At 37.3% G+C, this 27,992-nt stretch overlaps 3 protein-coding genes across 6 annotated transcripts; all 3 read left to right on the top strand.

Annotated features, from left to right (window-relative positions):
- Positions 1-2,251: 2,251 nt before the first annotated feature.
- LOC110628211 lies at positions 2,252-9,215 on the top strand. 4 transcript variants are annotated; one of them, XM_021774768.2, is made up of 13 exons: positions 2,252-2,377; positions 2,484-2,670; positions 4,066-4,184; positions 4,274-4,380; positions 4,466-4,553; positions 6,065-7,133; positions 7,240-7,294; positions 7,452-7,533; positions 7,714-7,794; positions 8,350-8,454; positions 8,544-8,593; positions 8,766-8,886; positions 8,985-9,215. In XM_021774768.2, exons 2-13 carry the CDS (start codon positions 2,496-2,498, stop codon positions 9,063-9,065), a joined length of 2,133 nt encoding a protein of 710 aa, XP_021630460.1. In that variant the 5' UTR covers positions 2,252-2,377; positions 2,484-2,495; the 3' UTR covers positions 9,066-9,215. The 4 variants fall into 4 exon arrangements, with proteins under 4 accessions (XP_021630460.1, XP_043811910.1, XP_021630477.1 ...); XM_021774759.2 differs by lacking the exon at positions 2,252-2,377 and having other exon boundaries at positions 2,386-2,670; XM_043955975.1 differs by lacking the exons at positions 2,252-2,377; positions 8,985-9,215 and having other exon boundaries at positions 2,384-2,670; positions 8,730-8,826.
- Positions 9,216-12,181: 2,966 nt separating this feature from the next.
- LOC110628200 (phospholipase D beta 1) lies at positions 12,182-17,570 on the top strand. The gene is made up of 10 exons (XM_021774739.2): positions 12,182-13,784; positions 14,561-14,677; positions 14,988-15,182; positions 15,279-15,527; positions 15,607-15,675; positions 15,796-15,943; positions 16,052-16,200; positions 16,505-16,681; positions 16,761-16,955; positions 17,163-17,570. Exons 1-10 carry the CDS (start codon positions 12,834-12,836, stop codon positions 17,454-17,456), a joined length of 2,544 nt encoding a protein of 847 aa, XP_021630431.1. The 5' UTR covers positions 12,182-12,833; the 3' UTR covers positions 17,457-17,570.
- Positions 17,571-17,706: 136 nt separating this feature from the next.
- Positions 17,707-18,547, top strand: LOC110628205 (histone H4). Its single transcript, XM_021774749.2, has one exon. The coding sequence runs from the start codon at positions 18,085-18,087 to the stop codon at positions 18,394-18,396; it is 312 nt and encodes a 103-aa protein (XP_021630441.1). The 5' UTR covers positions 17,707-18,084; the 3' UTR covers positions 18,397-18,547.
- The last annotated feature ends 9,445 nt before the right edge of the window (positions 18,548-27,992 follow it).

Here is a 27,992-nt window from a genome sequence, read left to right as displayed (position 1 = left end):
GATGCATTTCTATTTGTTATTACAAAAATATTGAGAATAAGGAGTCTCTGATTACAATAACCTTTTGCAATAAAAATTTCATTTTTTGTCAGTATAATTTTGTCTGACCCAAAAGACACTTTAATCCCAGCCTTTCCCAATAGAGCTACAGAAATTAAATTAGCTCTTATATTAGGTACATGAAGTACCTCATTAAGGTCTTGCCAAATGTGAGTTTGAGAAGAACTTTCTCTTTACTAAGAACACTTGCAGTCCTAGAATCACCAAAATACACATGTTCTTCTCCTTCTCCCACTGTAAAGTAGGAGGTAAACACATTTCTATTTGTACAGATATGCCTAGTAGCACCAAAATCTACTACCCATTCTAGCACATTAGCTACAAGAAAAGTTTGAGAAATAACCGAAGCAATAATGTCATCTCCTTCAACTAAATTCACTTTTGGTTTATGAGGATTGTCATTTATCACTCTTTTCCTGTACTGAGATGCATAACGACCCGGCTTACCACATACAAAACAATGTCCTTTCTTTTAAAGGTGGGATTATTAAATTTGGGTTTATAATCAGATTTCTTATTTTCATACCTGTTATTTGATTTGTGCACTTTTTCTTGTACAAGATTTGCTCTTGTAGCCAACATCCTCAGCAGTATATTTCAGGTTCATTAAATCCCATATTTCATTGAATCTCATATTTCCTTGGCTTCCTTGTAGGAACAGTAGTTATCAAAGAAATTGTTAAAAGGAGTACTGATAATTGTATGCCTACATATCTTATTAGAATAGACCTAGATTTCATGCAACTTTGGATCAACAGCAGGTACAGGTCTTGATTCTATGAGTGCTGAAGCAATGCCATGCATATCAAGTATTGAAAAAATTCTCTCTTGCCATCTTTTAAAATTCTGACTCGAAAAAAATCTCAATCTTCAAGATGTCAGGAAAAAGGTTTAGCGTATGGAACAGCAGGCAGAAGAGACTCACCATTTGCAGCAGTAAGAAGCGTGGCAGCAGGAAGAACAACAGAAGTAGTGGTAGTTATAATGTTATTGGAAGTAGGCAGTGCAGAAGCAGAGGCAGTGACAACATTTGGTTCCATTTGTATAAAGATAAATCCTTAAGATTGTTGAAAATATTAGGTAAAACAATGAAACCTGAGTCGTGTTGAATACTGTCCTTAAGGATTTATTTTGTGTTTTGTGATCCCCAGGATTAAACAGGTTCTTCTGGGATATACTTCCCAGGATGAAAACAACAAAAATTTATCTCTGATTTATAACCCAGCAGATAACACAGAAAAAAGAAAGAATAAAGAAGAAAATTGGGAGTACATATCTTTGTAAAGATAAAAGCTATTTATTGTGGAAAACTTGACCGCTATATATGATTATAAGAATTTTGAAATAAAATCATAACGGTCATATTTAATATTATATTTAAATCTCATAAATAAAATATTTAATAACCATAAAATCTTCAATTATTATAAAATTTTTAACGATCATAAAATCTCTAATTACCATGAAATCTCCAACGATCATAAAATTTTTGATGACCATAAAATTTTTTTGAAATTTAAACTAATTTTATAACAACAATTAGCTCTTGATTTGAGTTTCTTTAATATCGTGGTGGAGTCCGATTGTCATACTGTGGTTAATATGTTAATAGATGGTAATTCTTTGGGTAATGATGTGGGTTTGTTAATGGATGAGTGTTTGAGTCTTTCGAGGTCTTTCCGGCTTGTAGCTGGTCTTTTGTGAGGCGATATGGTAATTAGGTGGCTCACCTGTCAGCGAAGTCTTGTGAGGATAACGGTGATATGCGGGTGTGGATGGAAGATTATCCCCTTTTTTTAAGCTCTGCTATTATTTCTGATCATCTACATATAGTTGATTGAGTTTATGCAATGAAGGCATTGTTTTATCAAAAAATATATATAATCATCCACACTGCTGTCTGAGTAAAATTCATAATTATATTTTAAATTAAATATTCAATATTTTATCATAAAAAATTAATTGATTTAATAGAAAAGTTATATTTTACTATTGATGTTTAGGTCTTCCTAAAATCAAATTCAGATACTAAATCGAAAAAAATGAACAACGGAAGATGCACTTTTGTAATAATTTTTCTTGTTTCTAACATCATCAAAATTTAATAACGTCAATAGAAAAGCCGGTAACAAATTGTTTGGCGTTTATGTTACAAAGCTAATATGAGAAGTAATTTTTTCCCATTAAAAAATTAAAATCTGATCAGATTGGAACTTGAAATCGAAACAGGTCAAAACGGCTTTGGTGACACCGTCGAACGGCAGAAAAATAACAAAAAAATAAACCGTCCCGTAATCCCTCCGTTCTCCCTGTCTTTGTATGTGATTTATAAAGCTCTGGTTCCCTCTCTAAAATTTTACCCTCTTTTTCTCGCTCTCTTTGACTCTGATAGATTGAAAGAGCTGTCGTGTAAAAAATTGCAGGATCAAAATTTCATGGAAATGGCTTGTACTTCTTCGGTCACTGAAGAAGAACGACAAGAGCAGAATCAACAAGCGGCGGTGAAAGAGGAGGAGTGCGTCCACAAAACAAAGACGATACAGTTCTTGGGCCGCACTACTCCTATCGTTCTCCAAAACGACAATGGACCTTGCCCACTCCTCGCTATCTGTAATTATCTCTCACTTACTTCTTCCCTAGGGTTTCTCATTTTGTTGAACCCTGAGTGAGACGGAATTTGAATGCTAGGTTTAGTTTCGATTCTGTAAAGCAGCAAAGGTTGTTTTAATAGATAATTTGGCGAATTAACTGAAATGGTTAGGAGTCTTGCCATATGTGTGTGTGTTTTGTTCGTGTATTTTGTTTTCAGTAGCCAAACGGAGGATTGCTTGGGTGAATTATCGGTAACGGAAAGTTGTTTACAAGAAAGCGGCAAATTTCGTTTCATAGTGATTCGAAAATTAATGCAAACTGGTCAATTAGTTATAGCTTAGAGAGGATAGTGCTCATTCGATAATGACGCAAAATGGAAAATTATAGTAAATTTGATATCCTTCCCACTTTTTTAGATTTTGTAAAAAGTTACGGTTGAATTCATATGTAGATATTATTTTGAAGATATCAAAAGAAGATCATATGTGATGTCAGTTTTGTTGCAATGTTTAAATGTAATATAAGAAAGTTTTGTTGAGGCTGTAGAAATGCTTTGGAGGAAGAATAAGAAAGTTTGATCTTGGATTGCACTTCGAGGTTTCCATTTGTTTATAAATTCCTAATTTTGTATCCCTGTCACTAGTACTTTACTGTTTCATCTTGCTTGAACAATGCTGGGAAGAAAGCAGTAGATTACTGTAAAATGAACTATCAGGATATCAGTTGTTTAGATACCAGGAGAGCTAGTTTTCATCATTGAGAAGCCAAGTGGTTTTTGGCCAAGTTGAGTGGATATTTTTTCAAACATTAGATCTACGGAGTTTACCCTAAATTTAGATAGTGAATCAGTGATGACAAGCAAATGTGGTGTGGGCATAGTTGATTGGACGCTCTGTTTAATAACAATTATTACTTTCCTGCTTGCTCTTGCACTGATTACTTCATTCATTATGTTAAAAGTAGTATCCCTTAGGTTTGACTGTTTATCTAAGCTCTGTACTAGTAGCTTTTTTCCGTACGGTACCACTGAGGACCAAAAATAAGGGTTTATTTGAATTATTGCTAAATGTTGCTTTAAGTTAAGATTACATTTGAAATGGAAAGATTATGCTAAAAATATATTTGTTTATTTCTCAGACTAAATTCTTATTCCCTGTTGTCTTCTCAAGTATTATTATTAGCCCTCTGAAGTGTACAATCACATATTAGTTAAAACTCAGGTTCTGGCAATCTTGTGTTATTTTTTATTTAGATATTTTTCTTTCTATAATATTTTCTTTTCTTGCAAGTGTAACACCTCTTGAAATGTTCAGATCAAGATTGCATATGTATTATGTAAAGAATTTCTCTTTTCACTTATTGAGAATTAGATTGCAGTTATATTTTGATAGTCAACGTGTTGCTTTGCTATAGGTAATGTTCTTTTGTTGAAGAACAATCTAAATTTCAGCCCAGATATAGCAGAAGTTTCGCAAGAGAAACTATTATCGCTTGTTGCAGAACGTTTAATTGATTCCAACAGTAATGTACATGTAAAAACTGATGACTTTACTGCTTGTTTGCATCAAGAAATTCTATCTTTGATGGTCTAAGTTAATTTGTGTGTCTTTCTGTTATGCAGAACAAAGATGCAGGCTATGTTGAAAACCAACAGCAGAATATTGCAGACGCTATTGATTTGCTTCCATGCCTTGCAACCGGGATTGATGTAAATATAAAGTTTAGGAGGTAGCATGCACCCTTTTTCTCTGTGTCTGTGTGCATGTTCTAGTGCTTGTTTCTTACTTTTAACAAATATGCATGATATTTGCAGGATGGATGATTTCGAGTTTACCCCAGAATGTGCCATATTTGATTTGCTTGACATCCCTTTATATCACGGTTGGATAGTTGATCCCCAAGTATGCTCTTCCATTACCTAAATATAAGTTGTATTAATTCATTTACATTCCAGTTCTATGTGTCCTTTTAGTGACGTTCCTGCCTAGTTGATCTCATGATAATTTGAGTCATGATAAGAGAATGACTTGTAGTTATATCAAATCAAATGAATTGATTTAATACAAACGTTACTAGACTTTTGGTGTGGTTTCTTATTCCTGCAAAATGTAATATTTTTTAATTGAATTCTTGCATTTTATGACTTTCTAATGGACACTACTGTTTTTTCCTAGTAGAATTTGTAGATTAATCACTTGAAAAATTTTTAAAAAGTAAAAAAGAGGGGATGATAGAATAATTTTCCTGAAATATCAAGCACTTGCCATGTTGTGATGCCTTATGGTTTATATCTATATTTATAATTACAAGTTAATTTTGGGAATCAATGTCAATTATGTGTTTAATTACCTTCAAATAAGTGTTTACAGGAAGAGTTTGATGCTTATTACAATGGATGCCTATGAATTTGTAGATATTATTGGTTACAAATATTAGTTGGATTTGTAGATATTATTGGTTATAAATGTTAGTTTTCAAGGTGTTCTATTCTTAATCTGAGCTCATGGGTGCTTAATCTTTTAATTTTAGTGCTCCTTTTTCTAAGTATAGTTATAGGTTTTAGGGGTTGGTTTCCAGTGGGCTCACATGCTTGGTTAAGAGCATGTTAAGTGCCATAGCACTTGCATTATTTATTTTTAATGGAGCATTAGAGCTGAAAAACAAACTTCAAGAAAAACCAAATACATATTGAAGAACCATTACACGCTTGGTTAAGAACATGTTAAGTGCCATAGCACTTGCATTATTTTGTTTTATTGGTTCTTCAATATGTATTTGGCTCTTCTTAAAGATTTTTTTTTTCAGCTCTAATGCTCTCTCATTGAAAATAAATTATCCTAGATAAAAAGCCTTAATGCATAATGAATGAACTTGAATAAGAGGTTAATTAAGCCAAACCTTTGATAATATTAAGGCGGCGCATATCCTTGGCTATTTATGGATCCATCTATTCCAGAGACATCATACCCTGATAGTGATAGTTGCAACTTTTTTGTGAGATTGAGACTGAGGTGTTAAGAGCTCCCTCTAATGAGCTATTTCCTTATCCATCATCCTGTGATGCTGTCCTTGACCCGGGACTACAACAATCTCACTATGTTATTTATCTGCACTAATTAAGCATTGCCAAATCATGTCCAATTTATGAATACTTAGCAATACTTGGATGCTTTTTGTTTTGTTTATACTGGATTGTCATGGTGACTGATTCAACCAGTCATTTGAGAATTTTGTCATTGGTGTGGGTACACATGGCAATGTAGCTTATTCTTAGTTGCAACTATCAATATCGGGGTATGATACCTGCTATATTATCTTTCCTGGTCCCTTCATATTCTGATTTCATCAGAAGTAATGCACCTTTGTATGTCTTGACCTGGATTGCGTAATTTGCTATATGCATGTGTACTAGGATTATGATACTGCAAATGCGATTGGGTCAAAGTCCTATAATGCTCTTGTGGGAGAGCTTGTTGCCCTGGAAACACAAAACATAGAAGGTGGAAGTAAGGATAACCCTGAGGAAGACTCTGTTGATTTTGCTGCTGCAACCACTGCTACTCTGGGTGTTCCTTCTCCCTGTCTTTCAAAAGCTAGATCTTTTGATGATTCTCCTTGTTCAGTCTCTGATCACCAGACAGTAAGAAAAGGGGACCTAGAAGAAGAAGCAGAGCTATTGAGAGTCTTAAAATTGTCAGAGAATGAATTGCCCACTTCCATGGATGATGCCCGTGTAACTAATGCTAGTGAAGGGGTTCTGTCTGCTGGTTCAGATGAATATACATGTGCGAATGGTGCTTTGCCTGTAAATTATGTAGATATTTCGGAGGAGGGCCATATCGGTATTGATAATAATCATTGTGTTTTGAGCAGTGATCTCACATCTCTAGGATCTCGTCCTGGGGAGCTGTCGTGTTCTCCCCCAAAGATTGATCAGATTAAACCTTCAGAAACTCTTCCAGGGCAAATGCCATGTTGTCCCTCAGAGGCTGATCAGATAAAACTGCTTGATCAGTCAACTTGCAAAGAATCCACAGAACATGGTTCTTGTAATGCTATAATGGAGAATTGTAGCATTGAGTCGTCAGTCCAGATATCTGGTATTACATCCTTATCTTGTGGAAAAAATTCGGTTGATGAAGACTGCATGGATATTTCTCGAGGAGGCGATCAATTAGCTTCCATTACAGATATTCATGAACCAGCAGGTATTTCTGGTGGTCATGACACAGCAGAAGTATTATCTACTCCAAATCCTGATTCAGATTCCTGTAGTGTCATAAAGCAGAATGCAGATGTACCTGAAACATTTACTTCTAGTTTTAATGGCAGTGAGCCCATTTATGAAGGAGAAGAATGCATATTGGGTTCAGGAACTGCATTTTTGGAAGACCGAGAACCAGTGTATGAAGGTGAGGTGATTCTTGCAGAACAGGCTGATAAAACTGTGAGGTCAAATGATAAAATCACACCACAAGAAGGTGAAACAGATTTGCATATTTGTTATAGATTTGTTGCACATATGCTTATTCAGCAAATTATGTTTTAAAATTGAGATGTTTTCTCATTGTTTTTTATTCACATCAGGTGAACTGATAACGAACTTCTTGAAGAACAGTGCTAATCAGCTGACCTTTTATGGGTATGTTGGCCTTTAATTTGCTCTCTATTCCCCTTATTTATTCTGGATTTCCTTTGTTCCCCTCTTTTTTATTGAATGCAGTGAATTGCTTTGCATGGTTGCATTTTCTCTTTTATTCTGGGTGCATATACAATTCTCTTTTATTTTTCTTTTTCAGCCTTTTTTGCTTACAAGATGGTCTCAAAGAACGTGAACTTTGTGTTTTTTTCCGTAACAATCACTTCAGCACCATGTTTAAGGTTAGTTCTGAGCTAGCATGTGACTTTGCAATTTGAAGTTTTAATATTGATTTGCCTATTATTTTTGTTATGCATTTACAATTTGAAGAAAATAATAAATCAATTGTCTAGTTCCCCTGTTATTCTGAACTTCAATTGTACAATAAATTTTTATTTATTATTATATTATTCCTTTTGCAGTATGATGGTGAACTTTATATCTTAGCGACAGACCAGGGATACATAAACCAGCCTGATTTGGTTTGGGAGAAACTAAATGAGGTAAAACTGTCAGTGTTAACCCCTGGCTACGGTACTTGCAAAGATAGAATGCATAGACATTGTTTTTTGTTGTGCAAACACACAATCTAAAATAATAGAAAAGTTGAAATATTTAGGCAGAGACTATGCTTGGTGGGGAATGATTGTTATCATTATTGTTGTTCTTGATGATCAAATGAGGAAATCTGTCTGCAACTCGGTTAATTTTATTTTTTAAGAAACAGCAATTTATTGAAAGATGAGGAAGTGAAATACTTCCCTTTGTGTTTTTATTAGCTGATTATAGCAGTTGCACTATTAGTGGCATTGTGGTGATTGATTTTTCTTTTTGGGTTAACTTTCAGAAGCCCAAGAATAAAATGCCTTTTCTGTGTTCCTTTTTGTTGCTTTGAGACTTCCAAATAGAAGATGAAATAAGAAACAAGATTGAATTTCCAGATCTTTAATATTGAACACTTTATTGTGATTGATTACTAAATGGTCTTATTAAATGGTTTCTTTCTAGGAATAGCTTGTGAAGGGTGGTATCCTAATTTTTGTCTCCCATTTTTTCAGGTCAATGGGGATACGATATTTATGACTGGCAACTTCAAGGAATTCAAGGTAGAAAGTAATGCAAATGATACATGGGACGAGCACAATGCCATTGCCAGTACGGCTGTATGTATTTCATTTTTCTCCAAAATGCATTTAATATTTTCAGTTTTATCTTTACCTTTGATAACTTATCTTAAATTTATATTCTTCAGGACTATATTGCCAGCATTAATCCTGCAGCACAAGCGGGTTTGGATATGAAGTAATTGACTTGTCACTGATGCATAGATTTAATTAATAAAAAGCATTATAGAAGACCATTACTAATTTTATACTCTATATGTAGCTTTTTAGGTTTTTTCTCTTGTTCTCATGATATATTTTGCCTCAAGTTACAGTCAGGCCTTACAGTTGTGAATGCATTCTTGTGGCAGTTCTGATCTGCAGCTTGCAATAGCTCTGCAACAACAGGAGTTTGAGCAGCAGCAGCCTCAACGCCATAATTTGCAGCAACCTACTGTCAGTGGTGGTTCTGGACTGATTACAGGTCCCCAGGTAGGGTGTTAAAAGTGTTGGTCTTGGATGTTTAGATATTTTGGTGATGCTTGAAATGATAAAAACTGCTGCTGTTAATTATTCATGAATATTTGCAGGTGCCAAGAACCAGTGGGAAGTACCCATCTTCATCTTCCAGGCCAGAAGCAAAATCAAAGGACAAGTGCATTGTGATGTGAGTTTTGCTGTAGGGCAACTTGGAAGTCTGCACTGTAAATGTTTTGTATCTTGGCTTCATTTTGTCCATGACACTAATAAACTCATGTTACCATACGTGTAATTTAGATGAGGTTTTTATTGCAAGAAGTATATAGTTCCAAATTGCTACACTTTTTAACTGTCCGAATCTCTCTCTCCATCTCTTTTTCTCCTATCACCGTATAGGACCTTTCAGAAATATTTAGATTTATGGAACTCGTGTGCACTTGTGTTTATTTTTTATTATTATTGTTAATATCTCCCCGAAAAGCAAATCACACAAAATCTGGACTCTTAGCTAAAAGATGATAAGCGTTTGTCGTTTTGTTTGGAAAGCAGTGACCTTAGTGTTCACGGAAAGTAGAGAAATGAATGATCAACGAGAATATACCATCTGCCGACTTGGAATCAAATTTCATATTTTTGCTGCGTTTCTCTTCTGTTTCTTAAATGTCCCATCTGAACCTTGCGTATAGAAATAAAGGTTTCTACGCGTCATCATCAGGAAAATATTAATACGATAATTTACTGATCGAGTGCTATCTTCTAGGAGGATTAACACGATGCACACATCTTTACTTGTTAAAGAAGATGAATACATTTTCTTTCTTTTATTGGAAAAACTCCATAAATTATACAGTACGATCGTTCCATGTGGTAGGATACTTGCATTATTTATATAAAAATAGTTATTTAAAAAAAAAACTGTTAATTGCCTTATTTAACTTTCATTAATTTATTGTTCATGTATCTATTTATTCAGCTATCATTAATTTGTCATTCCCATCTGAAATAACAATGATACTGTACAATTTTTCAATTGATCGGCCATCACTTTTGTACTTTTATAGGCCACTAGAACACTAACCTCTCAAATACTTCTAAGGGCTCTTTTCAACAAGGTGTGTCCCAATATCAAAACTGAGAGCCTTTTTTTTATAAAAAAAAAAAAAAAAAAAAAGAAGAAGAAGAAGAAAATTGGCTGCTTGCCTCGTACCATAAGAAATTTAACTATTAAATACTGTTAAGTTTCTTCCCTTATTCTCTTGACATTGCAAAATCAAACCATTTGATGATCTGAAAGCACGATTTTGAATCCATGTTCTTTTTATTTTTTTGTACAAGAGTGGATTTTTATTTATACATTTATATAAAACTGGTCTCTAAATAAGACTCCTATTCTTCTCTCTTATTATAAGAATATGCCAAGTGATATGTTTAACCTTTTAATATTATATATTCATGTTTTTAATCATGAGAATGTAAAATAATACTTTAATATATTTTTCAAAATTAAAAAACTAACTAATAAATTTTAACGAACCATAAAATCAAATAATAATTTTTTTTATTATAATCTCATATATTTTGTAAAAATAATTTATTATTCTTTTTATATATAATTATTTATAAAATTAATTTTTAAGGTGCTTTACACGTTATTTTTAACCATCTTATCTACTTATTATTTAAATTTTATATATAATTTTATTATTTTTACATAATTTCTTTTTTTTTAAAAAAAAATCGTAAGCTATTTTTCTTTATAAAATTAAAGTTTATATGAATTCTTCTATGAAGAATTCATTAATTAAATTCTTATTTTAAATTATATTATAAACTAATGCTAATTCTAATACCACTTCACATGATTTTTATGTTTTTTTTTTTAAATGGGAAATGGGGATTGGAGGAATAAAATCTAAGAACTCTCAGATTTACTCAAATGCACTTATCACCAGGCTAAGCCTGCGAGTACCCATGATTTTTATGTTATATTTTAAACTTTACATTAATTTTTATTTTTATTTTTGATGTTTTCTTAAACATATGAATGTCTAAATTTTAGTTACTTCTCTTAATAAAAATTTTTATTAAAAAATGTTACGAACTAGTTTTTAAAAACATATGAATGTTTGAATTTGCTTAATTTTTTTAATAAATTTTTTGAATTAATTAAGTGCAAGTCAGATTTAAATAGGATTAAGAATTTTAAATTTATCTAAAAATAATTTAAATAAAAAATTAGTATAATTGTAAATAATACAAATAATTTAAAAATATCCTTGACAATCTTACTTGTGGTATATATTTACTATTTATTTTTTATATGCATAATTTTTCATCAAGTATCTATATAATATAAGATAATATTTGAATAGTCAATTAAATTGGGCTTTCAAATGACCATAATTTACATCTAATTAAAGTTAGATAAAAAGATTATTATAAGATAAAATTAAGAAGATTTATTGCTTTAATCAATTTTATTCTTATAAATGAAATATTATAAATATGGTAGTAGAATACAAATTTTTTAATAATTTAACAATATTTATTATTTGATAAAATTAATACACATATATTTTTAAAAAATTATTATAGTATAATTAAAATACAAATAGTTGATGCATAAATAGTTTATTCTTAATTAGCTTTATTATGTGTTTTTTAAGTTTACAAATCAATATCTAATTTTTTATATTTTTTGTTTAAAATTATAATAAAAAACTTTATGAAATAGAGTTGAAATATTAAAAGAATTCTTTCACTACTAAATTAATTAACCAATATAATTAAAAAATTTTAAATGATAATAAATTATTAAATTAGCTTCAACCAATTAAAATAAAGGTGAATTTGATTAATAAATGAACTTAGGATAATTTTGTCCATTCCATTATTTCCCTTTCCCTTTTTATATTTAGATATATTATAAAGTTATATAATTATATTTATATATATTATAAATTATTTATTTATATCTTTAATTTATTATAATATCATTTTTAAAAAAATATTTCATTACTTATTCTTATATAGAAATTTATAAACTTACTTTTATACAAACTAAAAAATAAATAACAAAAAAAAAAAAAGGGAACGCAGCCCATTGCATGCTGAAAAAACTGGGGCTGCCATTCCGTTGGCCAATGGCATTTTAGCTACAGAGACGCTGCTGCTGTTGGCAGTTGACGTTCAATCATACCGGGAACCCGACGCGACGTCAACGGTAGAATATTCAAAACGCTCCCACTCCTTCTAGAAAAAAACAAAAAAAAAACATTTGATTTTTTGTTAAAATGACGAACTGGAGAAGAAAGTGATCATTTTTTTACGAAGAAAACGAGGAAACGACTACCAATCAAAATCCCTCCATGGAAAATAACGACGGACTTTTCCTCTTAAGTTGCTTCTCTCGTTGGCGGACTGCGATGGATCACCTCGTTTATCCACTTTGTGACTTGGATGGAAGCTACCTTCGTGCAATTAATCCTTAATTAATAATGGAAGCCTTGAATTGTCCGTATTCTTTTGCTATTTGTCAGTACAAGTTCAACAATGTCTTCTTTTTTCCCCCTTTTTATATTAACGATTCTTGCCCATGTTCACACTTCAAGCCTCCAGTTGTCTTTCTTGGAATCCCACTTTATTTTACTCATTCAACTCTCTCTTCCCTTTCATTCTTGTTTTATACTCCCACCATTCCCTTCAAAACCTCCATTCTCCTCTCTTTCTGTCCTGTCTCAAACTTTTCTTTGGCTTCACTTATATCTTGCCCATCTACGAGTTGCGCAGATTCACATTTATTGTCAGGATTCATTTGGTGACACTCAAATGCTTGATTTTACCTTCATATGAACTGGGTATTTGCCAAATTTTGATTTGGAGATCCATTCGCCTTGTTTAAAAAATTTCCATCTCTAGTTGTTTGATATCTGCTCATCTGCAAGAAAAATCTGGTCATTATGGCTCAAACTGCTATTGATCATTCATTCTCGCTTGGGGGCTCGCATCATACGCAGGGTCAAGAAGCAGTGCCTTTCCAGACCAATAAAGGGTCTCTGAAAGTTTGCCTTTTGCATGGAAATTTAGATATTTGGGTTAAGGAAGCTAAAAACCTTCCCAATATGGATATGTTTCATAAAACCTTGGGGGACATGTTTTCCAAAATGCCTATGAAGATTAGCCGTGTAAGTAATAAGATAACCAGCGATCCATATGTCACAATTTCATTATCTGGTGCTATAATTGGGAGGACTTTTGTGATTAATAATAGTGAGAATCCAGTATGGATGCAGCACTTCAATGTTCCTGTTGCACATCATGCTGCAGAGCTGCACTTTGTCGTCAAAGACAATGACGTTGTTGGCTCACAGCTTATAGGTGCTGTGGGAATCCCAGCAGAGCAGCTATGTTCTGGCACGAGAATTGAGGGCATTTTCCCAATTCTAGGCACCAATGGGAAGCCCTGCAAGCCTGGAGCTGTTTTAAGTTTATCAATTCAGTTTACCCCAGTGCAGCAAATGGCAATTTATAAGCATGGAGTAGGTTCAGGTCCAGATTACAATGGGGTTCCTGGAACATACTTTCCTCTTAGAAGAGGAGGCAAAGTTACCCTTTATCAAGATGCTCATGTTCATGATGGCTGCCTCCCTGATGTGAGGCTTGATGGTCATGTTCAGTACGAGCATGGAACTTGCTGGCTTGACATATTTAATGCTATCAGTCAAGCTCGGCGTTTTATTTACATTACTGGGTGGTCTGTATACCACAAGGTTAGATTGGTTCGAGATGGTCATGAAGGAAAGGATTGCACATTGGGAGATCTTCTCAAAATCAAATCTCAAGAAGGTGTAAGAGTGCTGCTCCTTGTATGGGATGATCCTACTTCTAGGAGTATCTTGGGATATAAAACGGTAAGGAACTAGGAACTGCATGTCATATATGGTGATGCTTTTTATGTTTTATTTCATTGTTTGGACTTAAAATTCAGAACTAGTTTAATTTTCTGGTTCTTTCGGTAACTTTGAAACAAATGTTATAATAGGAATATTTTTCCTCACTGTGAGGCCTTTTATGCAGCATTGAAGTTCAAAAATGAAGGTTTGGCTCAATGTTGGAGGCATTTGGTTTTGCAGGTTTGATATTTGTCCTCCAACAATGAAGGAGCAAAAAATAGCATGTAGTTTATGCTTACAAGAGAGCCTATTGGTTCCTTTTCATGGCAAATGTGCATAACAATACAACTCTGAAAATTCTGAACTTCTTTGTTCAGTGAGTTGATGACAGCATATATAATATTGTTTCATTATCATGTTGTTGCAAAATGGATGAATTCATTGGACACTCTAGCTAATGTTGTTGAGGTTTCCTGTTTTCTATAGCATTGTGTGGTATGTACAGGAAACTTGACAGTAAGGAGAGCTTCTATTTTAGATGATATGCTTGTGTTGATGTACTGACTTTTACATGGTCAGTAATGTTTTGCCAGACTATCTAGCCTGTATATTTCTTGACAATTAACACCTCAGATTGTAGTGTTTTCTTCTCAATATTTGAGAATATTTACAGATTGTGCATTCATAGTCAGTACGAGCTTCAATTGAATGCTAGTAAATTCCACACATTTAAAAGAGAACTACATGTATTTTCTCTTTTTTCTTTGATATTGATTAAATTCTATGATATGTAGGAGGGGATCATGAATACCAATGACGAGGAAACTCGCCGTTTTTTCAAGCACTCCTCAGTGCAAGTGCTGCTTTGCCCTCGATCTGGTGGAAAAGGACACAGCTTTATGAAACAGCAGGTTGGATATTAATACTCACCATATATATCTTCATGGTCAGAGTATCATGAGAGGTTCTCTTTTTCATTTTCTCATCTGCTGCTGGTTTAACACAAACTATGAGAGTTGGAAACTATTACTGTTGCTTTTCTTCAGAATGGATACAATTATGGTGATATTAATTTCATTTCCCTGCACGAAATCTTTCCATAGAAAGTAGATACACATGTTCATACACTTGAGTGTGAATGTACCATATATATGTAAATATTATAACGTTCTGAATGCTACCTTCTCTGAATTTCCAGTTCTTTTAATTTCTATTTACCAGGAAGTTGGAACAATCTATTCTCATCATCAGAAGACAGTGATAGTGGATGCTGATGCAGGTCATTTTAAAAGAAAGATTGTAGCGTTTATTGGAGGACTCGATCTATGCATGGGCAGATATGACACTCCACAGCATCCTCTTTTTAGAACGTTAGAAACTGTGCACAAAGATGACATTCATAATCCTACCTTCGTGGTATTCTTTATCATTTAATGTACTCAACTTTTAGATTCAATTTTATTTCTACAGACAGAGAAAACTTAAAATCCTGTTACAATTGTCACTTATCAGGAGCCTGTTGCTGGTTTTCCAAGACAACCATGGCATGATTTGCACTGTAAAATTGATGGTCCAGCAGCATATGATATTCTCACCAATTTTGAAGAGCGTTGGTTGAAGGCTTCAAAACCTCGTGGGATTCATAAACTTAAGGCCTCATATGATGATGCATTACTCAAACTTGAAAGAATTCCTGAAATAATTGGGATTGCTGAAGCTTCTAGCCATGCTGACAATGACTCAGAGACTTGGCATGTTCAGGTATAGTGGATGTCAATCAGCTATTGATCTCCAACTCTATATGCTTCTCTCTATTGATTAAATTTTCCAACAATTGAAGGTCTTCCGTTCAATTGATTCCACTTCTGTCAAAGGCTTTCCAGATGAGCCAAAGGATGCAACAAGCCGGGTAAGAAATTTGATGTTGAAGAACTTTTTCCTTTGCATTGCATGAATAAGCATTACTATTATTGTTATTATAGATGAATCAGTTGGTCAATAACCTGATGTTTTTGTCTCAATGTAACAGAACCTGTTATGCGGGAAGAATGTGCTCATAGACATGAGCATACATACAGCATATGTCAAGGCAATCCGAGCTGCCCAACATTTCATCTATATTGAAAACCAGTACTTTCTTGGATCATCATATAATTGGGATTCTCACAAAGACATAGGTAAGGAACTCTACGCTTTCAGATAAAGAAGTAGAGAAAGAGATTTACTTCATGAGCTCTGTTTGACATCAGTAAATACACAGATTTAAGTAAGAGTATTATCTGCAGGTGCAAATAACTTGATTCCTATGGAAATTGCTCTTAAGATTGCCAACAAAATCAGAGCAAATGAGAGGTTTTCTGCATATATTCTTATCCCAATGTGGCCAGAAGGTGTTCCTTCAGGGGCTCCTACGCAGAGGATTCTCTATTGGCAGGTAGGAGCCAGTTACCATTTGAAAAGTGCTTCTCTAGGTCTAGAGCTCCTGTGATAGATTTATAAAATTATCACGTCTCTTAGTTGAGACAAGAAGACCTTGCACTGCTAAAAAAGAATGATCCTTTACATTTGTAAATATGTATTCTGTTAGATTATTTATCAAACACATGCATACACATATATGTTAATATCTCTGATTTGGGAGATTTTTCAGTAGCAGTAATGCATTTCTTTCTCCACATACTGCATGGGTATTGAAGGTAATCTTAATTTCTTTAACGATTGTTAACTATTTGCTGCAGCAAAAAACAATGCAAATGATGTACGAAACAATTTACAAGGCTTTGGTGGAAGTTGGACTTGAAAACACATATCATCCGCAAGACTACTTAAATTTCTTCTGTCTTGGCAACCGTGAGGCACTCGACAGAGAAAACAGTTTAAATGGTCAAACTCCCAATTCAACAAGCACTCCTTCGGTAGACATCTCTCTTCAGTAATTATATATTTTGTTTTCACAATCTGCACATTAACTTTTCTGTGTTATTGGTAAAACAGGCATTGAGTAGGAAAAATCGACGGTTTCAGATTTACATCCATTCAAAAGGAATGATAGTGGATGATGAGTATGTGATAATGGGATCAGCAAATATCAACCAGCGCTCCATGGATGGTACCAGAGACACTGAGATAGCAATGGGTGCATATCAACCTCAGCATACCGTAGCAAGACACTCTCATGCACATGGACAGGTGAGCTTTTTGAAGCACATTTTGCAGTAGTCAAATGTTGACAAATTCTTAGATGGATCTGTCTACCATGAATCCAAGACACATGAATATGGGTCAATGAGATTTTTTTTATGGAGGACCCACAGTCACATGTTTTGGGTCCATGTAAGTCTTTCCCTTCAAATGTTTATGTATTGAAGCTCTAGCATTGTGTCTCTTTGAGTGCAGATTTACGGGTATAGGATGTCATTGTGGGCAGAGCACATTGGAGGTACTGAGGAATGCTTTAAGCAGCCAGAGAGTCTTGAATGTGTGAGACGTGTAAGGTCACTTGGTGAGCTCTACTGGAGACAGTATGCAGCTGATAATGTGACAGAAATGAAGGGTCACCTCTTGAAGTATCCAGTTGATGTTGATCGAACAGGGAAAATCAAGGCTCTTCCTGGCTGTGAAACATTCCCAGATGTTGGTGGTAACATACTAGGATCATTTATAGCCATTCAAGAAAATCTCACAATTTGAGATATAGGAATTAGCCAACTCGCATTTGTTCTGCTGCACATTTATTCAGTCACGTATCTGATTTTCCCTTTGTTATGTTGCAAATTCGACATGAATATTATTTTCTAGATTAAATCCTTTATAAATGCTAATATAATATCCAACAAATAGAATTTAACAGGATTGTTTATGTGAAAATGCTCGACATATTGCCATCCCTGATCCAAGCTACCTGCCAAAAACGGCATGTCGTTGTTCTGAACAGCCCACGTCAAGTCGCATACGACAGCTCCCTCATTGAAATAAACGATAAAAAGCTATCGGCTGGTCAAACGACGAGTCATTCACTTTTCCAACGCTTTTGAGAACTTGACCACTATCCACTCTGGCAATCCGCTCAAGAATATGGTCAGGTGAATATAATCAACGCTTCAAATCAAGCGTACTCCGCTGACGCGGATTGAACTTTATGACCGTCGATAATGCTTCATCCAACGGTTACCAGGTTCCTTCTACTTGTACATTTGGCTCTAAAATTTGGCAATTTTTGAAAATTGAAAAATTAAAGAAACTCGCGCTTGAACTCCCAATATAAACCCTAATTAAGCCGTCTCCCCTCATCACTGAACTGAATTGAGAAAGAGGAAAAATGTCGGGTAGAGGAAAGGGAGGAAAGGGTCTGGGAAAGGGAGGAGCAAAGAGGCACAGGAAGGTATTGAGGGATAACATTCAGGGAATCACGAAGCCGGCAATTCGTCGGCTAGCCCGTAGAGGAGGCGTGAAGCGTATCAGTGGTCTCATTTATGAGGAAACCAGAGGCGTCCTCAAGATCTTCCTTGAAAATGTGATACGTGATGCTGTCACTTACACTGAGCATGCTCGAAGAAAGACCGTAACTGCCATGGATGTTGTTTATGCCCTGAAGAGGCAGGGTCGAACCCTCTACGGCTTTGGTGGTTGATATATATTTTTTTCTTCCTTTTCGATGTTAGGTTTTAATCAAATGTTTGGTGTAAAGTTCTCAGTTGAGAATTTGAATCATTCAGTTAACGGAATCACATATCTGAATCTGTATTGAACTTATTTGAATATAATTCATTTCATTTCTACAATATTGGGATCTCATTTCTCGATGCTCAAGCTCCTTTTTTGCACAGTGCCCTCTAATTTGGAGAACTTGTGTAATTAGCAGTAGTGAGAATTAGGCATGGATTGTGCACTTGATTGATGCCCTTCATATTGTCAAAAACAGTGAGGATGTTGTAGATGTGTGGGGACTGAAGGCTTTTTCTTCACAAGCCCCGTTTTTCAATTGAAAAATTCAGCTTAAATGTTTTGATTACAATGTTTTTGTAAAATAAACAGGGTAAGGAGATTGGTTTATTTCAATATGCAATGCAGCTTTTCTGTTCAATGGCATTGTTTGCTTACAGCATCACTAGTACTTGAAAATTTTTGTTTTGTTGATTCTGTTGCAAATTGAAAACTAATGTTGATTGTAAAGGAAAGGGCATAGCATTTGTTGGGTGTTTTTTATTTATGCTTGTGCCATATGATACCCTGCAGCTTCCAATTCGCAGGACAATAAATTTGCCAAAAAAATGCACAAGGATGAGAATTATTCGGAGCATTGAAGGTAATATTTAATTTTAACTGGTGGTTGTTCGTTTGCTCGTACGCGGATATTATTTTTATATTACTATTTTATGATATTATTTATAAAATAATATTTATTTTCGTATAAATTTATTTTAAAAAATAATTTTTTTAAAAAATTTTAAACTCAAAATAGTAATAAATTCAAGTCCTAAGTATTATATATTAAATTCAATTACAATTAAGAAAATTAGAAATTTTAATATTAATTATCATATATTATTAATATTTAATAATAAATTCTATTCAAGAATTATATTATTATGAAAATAAAGTCTATAAAGTTTCAACGGTAGCGAATATCAGTAACTACAGTGATCTTACACGAATATAATCATGCATTACATGCTAAATATTAAAAAAATAATAAAAAAAGTTTAAAAATACAAGCCATTTGAAAATTAAAAAAAAAAAAGATTAGGTGAAGAAATATATAGAATAGAAATTGTGCTAATAAGTTTTATATAGAATAGACTATGAATGTTATAATTTTATAGAAATTAAAAAAATTAAAATTATTATAATCATTAATATAATAAATTATAGTAGTTTAGGTTTAATAATTTGATTGTTTAATATTTATAAGAATTGATATAGAATATTAGAATTATAATTTTATTTTTTATTATATTTTAATTATTTATATTTATTAAATTTTTGTAGTTATTTGAATTGAATAAAATTTTAATTTAATAATATTTTATATAATTAGTTCTATTTATTATTAGTTATGATTTTATAAAATTGTCAAATAAAAAAATAATAATATTGTAAGATAGTAAAATTTTTTATATAATTTTTTGTTATATGGTAAAAATACTTTTTGTAACGACCCGAAAATCGGACCGCTACCGGCGCTAGGATCCGGATCGACTTAAGGCCGCCGGGACCCGTAGCAAGCCTAACATAATACCTGTAAACCTGAATAATCCCATACATGATCAACAATAAGCATAAAAATTAAAACTTTCCTTTGCATACTCATCAACCAAACTCAACCTGTGCATAAATATTAATATGACATTGATCCCTCTGTGGGATCTCATCTGTGCCCTCAAGGGGTAACATAACCTGTGTTGAGCTGGTTTACATAAACGTCATCAAAATCTCTAAGATCATGTATTAAAAAGGGATACAACATTCTATGGTCAAGCACATACTAACATCCATAAAACTCATTACATAACTATACTGTACTTTTACATTACAATTTTGATCATGTCCATTGCTAGCTATTACATAAGCATGACTTCTTTACTCTATCCAAACTCCCGCACTATACTGCACCTGCAAGCCTGGGGGTAAAGGGAGAGGGGTGAGCTAAAAGCCCAGTGAGTAGAGCTAGTAAAACACATTAACACTATGCTCAAATGGGATGCATCATAACACAGACAATTCACATAAGGGTTGGTGAACTTGTCGCCAAATAGTCCAAGTGAACTCTGTGCCAGGCCTGTAGAATGGGGCATGGTCTTCCTGTCATAACATACATTACTTACCATTTTCCAGGGCCTCCTCTGGGCTCCTGGTCTTCGAGTCCCATAACCGTACCTTACTCTGTGCCAGGCCTGTAGACTGGGGCCTGGTCTTTCTTACTCTGTGCCAGGCCTGTAGCATGGGGCCTGGTCTTCCTGTCTTGGACTAATTGGGTCATCCAACATTCACCCACATCAACAACAATAGATGCAATGCGACATATTCGTGAAACTAATGCAATCATCCTATTGCATAATCATGATGCATGAAACATGTTAAAACATTTAATTTTAAAAGATTTAGTTTAGTTCCACTCACCTCTGGCTGACTCTGACAACACCGCAGCTGAACTCACTGCTGGGGTCCTCGGTTCCTCGGGTCCGAACCTACACAGGTGGACTCAAATGAGGGACCAAACATACTTGAACATTACTCTAAAGTATTCCCCAAAAACCCCCTAAAACATCCTGAAAATATCACATAGAGATATGCATGGAGTGGCTGAACAGGGCACTTTCGGCGGCACCTTCGGCGGCCGAAAGTCCTGGACAGAGACGAAACTCAGGCAGGTTCGGCGGCACCTTCGGCGGCCGAAAGTCCCAGACAGAGACGAAAGTCTCTTTTCGGGGGCACCTTCGGCAGCCGAAAGCTGCCTCCACAAGAGGGGTTCGGCGGCCGAAACTCCCTTCGGCTGCCGAACCTGGTTTCTGCCAAACGGGCAGAAACTTGGTTCACTTGAACCTCCTGCCTCCCAAAACCACAAATCAAGCATATACTCCAACCAAGTCATGCATACAAGTTCCTAGGGGTCTCAAACATGCATATACCCCATCTACAACACTTCAAACATACTCAAATAACACACATTGCTCAAAACATCAATATATATATCCATGGCTCAACATATGCCCTAACATGCATTTCTACCCATAGATCTTGCATAACACTTACTTAAAACACATAAGGAGCTTAAGATCGGCTCTTACCTCTTGAAGATCGAGAGGGAGACGACCTAAACTTGGAGATCCACGAAAATGAGCTCCTGAGTTCCTAAAGCTCCAAAACTTGTTTCAAAGGCTTAAATCTTCAAAACCAAGTGAAAACAAGTGAAAATATTGAAAGATTTAGAGGAAGAACATTGAAAATGGGTGAGGGACGGCGGAAAGCTCACCTTGGCCGAAATGGGGAGAAAAAGCTCGCCCATTTTCGGCTAAGGGACCCTTTTATAGTGGCTGGCCAGACCACGTTCGGGGGCCGAATGTGCCTCCGCAACCATGCAAATGTTCGGCGGCCGAACATGAGGTTCGGCGGCCGAACCTTGACTTCCCTCACTCATGCTTTCGGAGGCCTAACGTGCCTCCAAAAAGCATGCATGTTCGGCGGCCGAACTTGACTTTCGGCGGCCGAACCTGGGTTTTTCCTCCAAGGATTTTTCATGTAAAAACTCATTTAATTTCATACTTAAAATCATAAAACACCTTAAAACATTTTTTATAAAACATGATTCTACCCTTCTAGAGGTCTCCGACATCCGAGATTCCACCGGACGGTAGGAATTCCGATACCGGAGTCTAGCCGGGTATTACATTCTCCCCCCCTTAAGAACATTCGTCCCCGAATGTTCCTCAACTAGTACATGCATAGCAATCAACATAACATACATACATAAACACATAGAGACTAACCTTAAAAGAGATGAGGATATTGCCGGAGCATGGACTCCCGTGTCTCCCAAGTGCATTCCTCTAAATTGTGGTGGTTCCAAAGGACTTTCACCATTGGGATTTCCTTGTTTCTTAACTTTCTGATCTGAGTGTCAAGAATCCGTACTGGCTGCTCAACATAGGTGAGATCCTCTTGGATCTCCACATCAGGCTCACTAAGAACCTTGCCCGGATCTGACACGAACTTTCTCAACATAGAAACATGGAAAACCGGATGGATTCTCTCCATTGAAGCAGGTAAATCCAGCTTGTACGATACATTCCCAATCTTTTGCAAGATTTCGAAGGGTCCGATGTATCGTGGGGCTAGTTTACCTTTCTTCCCAAAGCGAACCACTCCTTTCATTGGAGACACCTTAAGCAATACCAGATCCCCCTCCTGAAACTCTACTAATCTTCTGCGGATGTCTGCATAACTCTTCTGTCTGCTTGCAGCTGTCTTGATTCTTTCTCTGATCATGGGCACCACCCTGCTGGTGATCTCTACTAGCTCGGGTCCTGCTAAGGACCTCTCTCCTACTTCTTCCCAGCAAACAGGTGATCTGCACTTCCTTCCATATAAAGCTTCATATGGAGCCATCCCGATGCTAGCATGATGACTGTTATTGTAGGCAAACTCCACCAAAGGTAGATGCTGCCTCCAAGAACCGCCAAAGTCCAGCACACACATTCTGAGCATATCCTCGATAGTCTGGATGGTCCTTTCTGATTGTCCATCAGTCTGGGGGTGGAAGGCAGTACTGAAATCCAACCTAGTACCCATGGCATTCTGCAGACTCCGCCAAAACCTGGAGGTGAACTGGGGCCCTCTATCTGACACTATAGAAACAGGAACCCCATGCAGTCTGACTATCTCATCAACGTACACCTGCGCCAACTTGTCCACAGAATAGCCACTCCTGACAGGGATAAAGTGAGCAAATTTGGTGAGTCTGTCCACAATCACCCATATGGAGTCCAATCTGTTGGACGTCGCCGGTAACCCCACTACAAAGTCCATAGCTATATTCTCCCATTTCCACTCTGGAATAGGTAGCGGGTTAAGCATTCCAGCCGGCTTCTGATGTTCCAGCTTCACCCTCTGACAAACTTCGCAGGCTGACACAAACTGTGCCACTTCTTTCTTCATAGCTGGCCACCAGTAAACTTTCTTCAGATCTTGATACATCTTGGTGGCTCCGGGGTGAATGCTGTATCTTGCATTATGAGCCTCTCTCATAATGTCTCCTTTTAGCCCTATGTCATCTGGTACACATAAACGACTCCCATAGCGGAGGATCCCCTTACTGTCAAATCTGAACTCACTGTCCTTGCCTGACTGAACAGTCCTGGCAATCTTCACTAACTCTGGGTCCTCATGCTGTTTCTGAGCCACCTGCTCCAGAAACACGGGTGTCACTTTCATCTGAGCGACCAAGGCACCTGTACCAGATAACTCCATCTGTAGACCTTCCTCAATGAGTTTATAAAACTCCTTCACTACTGGTCTCCTCTCTGCCGTGATATGGGATAGACTGCCTAGTGACTTCCGGCTTAGGGCGTCTGCCACAACATTCGCCTTACCCGGATGATACTGAATCTTGCAATCATAGTCACTCAGCAACTCTACCCATCTCCTCTGTCTCAAATTCAAGTCTCTTTGACTCAGGATGTACTGCAGACTTTTATGATCGGTGAAGATCTCACATTTTACCCCATAGAGGTAATGCCTCCACATCTTGAGTGCAAAGATTACTGCTGCCATCTCAAGGTCATGTGTGGGGTAATTCAACTCATGCTTCTTCAGCTGCCTAGAAGCATAAGCAATCACCCTCTCATTCTGCATAAGCACACAACCCAGTCCCACACGGGACGCATCACAAAAGACTGTAAAGTCCTCTCTACTAGATGGCAGAGCTAAAACTGGTGCTGAAGTCAACCTCTTCTTGAGCTCTTCAAAACTCTCCTCGCACTGGTCGGTCCACAGAAACTTCTGATTCTTCCTGGTTAGTCTGGTTAGAGGAGCTGCTATCTTTGAGAAGTCCTGAACGAACCTCCTGTAGTAACCTGCCAAACCCAAGAAACTCCTGATCTCTATCACTGAAGTGGGTCTAGGCCAGTTAACCACAGTCTCTGTCTTCTTGGGGTCTACCTCTATACCATTCTCTGACACTACATGTCCCAAGAATGAAATGCTCCTTAGCCAGAACTCGCACTTGGAGAACTTGGCATACAAGCCATGTTCCCTCAAGGTCTGCAAAACCAACCGCAGATGATGGGCATGCTCCTCTGCATTCCTGGAATACACTAAGATATCATCTATGAAGACAATAACAAAGTGATCCAGGTACTGGCTAAACACTCTGTTCATGAGATCCATGAATGCTGCAGGGGCGTTAGTCAACCCGAACGGCATCACAAGGAACTCAAAATGCCCATATCTGGTCCTGAAAGCCGTCTTTGGTACGTCCTCTTCCCTGATCCTCAACTGGTACCCTGATCTCAGATCTATTTTGGAGAAACAACCCGCTCCTGCTAGCTGGTCGAATAGATCGTCGATCCTTGGCAATGGGTACTTGTTCTTGGTAGTGACTTTGTTCAACTGCCTGTAGTCGATACAAAGTCTAAGGGATCCATCCTTCTTTCTCACAAACAAAACTGGAGCGCCCCAAGGTGAGGTACTCGGTCGGATGAAGCCCTTGTCTACCAGCTCCTGCAATTGCTCCTTCAATTCTTTCAATTCTGCTGGCGCCATCCTGTAGGGAGGGATAGAGATCGGTCGAGTTCCAGGCATCAGTTCTATTTCGAACTCTATCTCCCTAGCAGGTGGTAAACCTGGCAGCTCGTCTGGGAACACATCTAAGAACTCTCTAACCACTGGCACTGAGGCGGGCTCTCTGACCTGACTACTAAGCTCTCTCACATGAGCCAAATACCCCTGACATCCCCTCCTAAGCAACCTACGAGCCTGAAGAGCCGAGATCATACCTCTAGGTGTACCCCTCCTGTCTCCTTTGAAGACAACCTCTGATCCATCCTGACCTCTGAACCTGACTACCTTGTCCCTGCAGTCCAAGGTAGCACCATGGGTAGATAACCAGTCCATCCCTAGAATGACGTCAAAATCTGTCAAATCTAGAACCACAAGGTCGGCGGACATGCATCTCCCCTCAACAAACACAGGACTACATTGACAGACTGACTCTGCCACTGATGGATCACACTTGGGTCCACTGACCCAGAGAGGACACTCTAACCCAGAGATCATCAATCCCAACCTCGCTACGGCCCTCGGAGCAATAAAAGAATGAGATGCACCAGGGTCCATCAAAGCATATACATCCGAACATCCGATGACGAGATTACCTGCCACCACGGTGTTGGATGCGTCTGCCTCCTGCTGTGTCATTGTGAAGATCCGTGCTGGGGCTAATGGACCTTCACCTCTGTATCCTGCTGATGAAGAGGCTGCTCCTCTCCCTCTGCCTCTGCCACTGGCCTGAGTCATGGCTGGAGCTGCTGGCTGCGCTACACTGCCTGAAGCTGTCTGCTGGGACTGAGCCATCGGGGCCGCTCTTGGACAATCTCGAGCTATATGCCCCTCCTGACCACATCTGAAGCAAGTGTTTGTCCCAAACCGACATACTCCCTTGTGTGGCCTACCACACCTCGCACATACTGCATTATCCGCACCAGAGCTTGAGCCACTCCCAAATCCCAGACTAGATTTGACCTTGTTCCAGAACTTATTCTTCTTACCCTTGGGTTTACTCCATCTCTTACTGCCTGAAGCTGCTGCACTCAAGGTAGAGGGATCTAACCTTCCCCCTCCCGGAGTTTTAGAACCAGAAGCTTGAGCCACTGTCTGCTTAACTGTCCCTTGAACGATGGCACTAGCCTCCATTCTCCTAGCCATGTCTACTATGGCGTGAAAACTCTCTCTATCTGCTGACTGTACCAAGGAGGAATACCTGGGATGGAGCTTCATGATATACCTCCTCGACTTCTTCTGGTCTGTGCTAAGGTCTTGCCTTGCAAATGGCAGCAACTCCATAAACCTGTCAGTATATTCGTCTACACTCATGTCATCCGTCTGCCTCAACTGCTCGAATTCTATCATCTTCAATTCCCTTGAACTATCAGGAAAAGCCCATCCTGCAAACTCGTTTGCAAACTCTTCCCAAGTCATGCTGTCCACTTTCGGGTTCACATAGTTCTTGAACCACTCCCGTGCCTTCTTGCACTTAAGCGTGAACCCGGCCATCTGAATGGCTCTACTGTCATCCGCCCCTATCTCATCTGTAATTGCCTTGACCCGCTCCAAGTACACGAACGGATCATCACCGGTTTCAAACTGGGGAGCACCCAGCTTCATATAGTCGGTCATCTTGACCTTGCTCCCACTGGCTGAGCTAGGTCTAGGTGGCTGAACAACTGGGGCTGCTGGTTCTGCAGGTGGTGGAGATGGTGCAACATTTTCTGAGGTAGGGTTTGCTGGATTTGGATAATAGGGTGGAGGTGGATACATTGGGTACTGAGAGTACGGTGGGTAGTATGGTGGGTATGGCATCTGTGTGGGATAAGGGGTGAAACTAGGGTAATCCGATGTACCTCCCATCGAATACCCGGGATGTTGTGAGAAGTGTGGGTAGTGAGGTGGCTGTACAAATCCCGAGGCCTGAGTGCCTCCTTGGGACTCTCCCATTCCTTCTTCCGACATACTGACTCCCAAACTGCCATCCCTCCTCTGTTCTACGTCCATATCATCCCCCATATCCTCTGACGCTCCTCCCTGAACTGTTCCTCTGACTGATTTGCTTCTACCCAGATCCAAAGACCTTCTAGGGTCTCTTGCTACTCTGTCCCTGTTGGACCTGCTAGACATTGCCCTAGGCAATGCTGGAGGACGGGCGCTCATGCCCTCATCCTCAGGTGGTACTCCAGTCAATCTTGCTGATCGACGAGTTCCTCTCATCCTGTTTTCTGAAAAACAGTACACATCACAAGCAACATTAGCATCATATGGTCCATGTGGGCACACATGAACCCTCATCACATACATCACATATCATAGCATATCATTAATGCACATGCATATTATCATGGCATTTCACATCATTATGCAAGACAGGACTCCACATCCTATCCTAGTGGACATGATCTTGCCTATCGTGCTTGACCTTCTATAACCTCTATGAGCCCGACACTCTAGGTCCGACCATATGAACCTAGGGCTCTGATACCATTCTGTAACGACCCGAAAATCGGACCGCTACCGGCGCTAGGATCCGGATCGACTTAAGGCCGCCGGGACCCGTAGCAAGCCTAACATAATACCTGTAAACCTGAATAATCCCATACATGATCAACAATAAGCATAAAAATTAAAACTTTCCTTTGCATACTCATCAACCAAACTCAACCTGTGCATAAATATTAATATGACATTGATCCCTCTGTGGGATCTCATCTGTGCCCTCAAGGGGTAACATAACCTGTGTTGAGCTGGTTTACATAAACGTCATCAAAATCTCTAAGATCATGTATTAAAAAGGGATACAACATTCTATGGTCAAGCACATACTAACATCCATAAAACTCATTACATAACTATACTGTACTTTTACATTACAATTTTGATCATGTCCATTGCTAGCTATTACATAAGCATGACTTCTTTACTCTATCCAAACTCCCGCACTATACTGCACCTGCAAGCCTG

This window comes from Manihot esculenta, chromosome 1, assembly GCF_001659605.2.
Source record: "Manihot esculenta cultivar AM560-2 chromosome 1, M.esculenta_v8, whole genome shotgun sequence".
In the NCBI taxonomy this organism is placed as follows: domain Eukaryota; kingdom Viridiplantae; phylum Streptophyta; class Magnoliopsida; order Malpighiales; family Euphorbiaceae; genus Manihot; species Manihot esculenta.
This window is presented reverse-complemented; position numbering and strand designations above follow the sequence as displayed.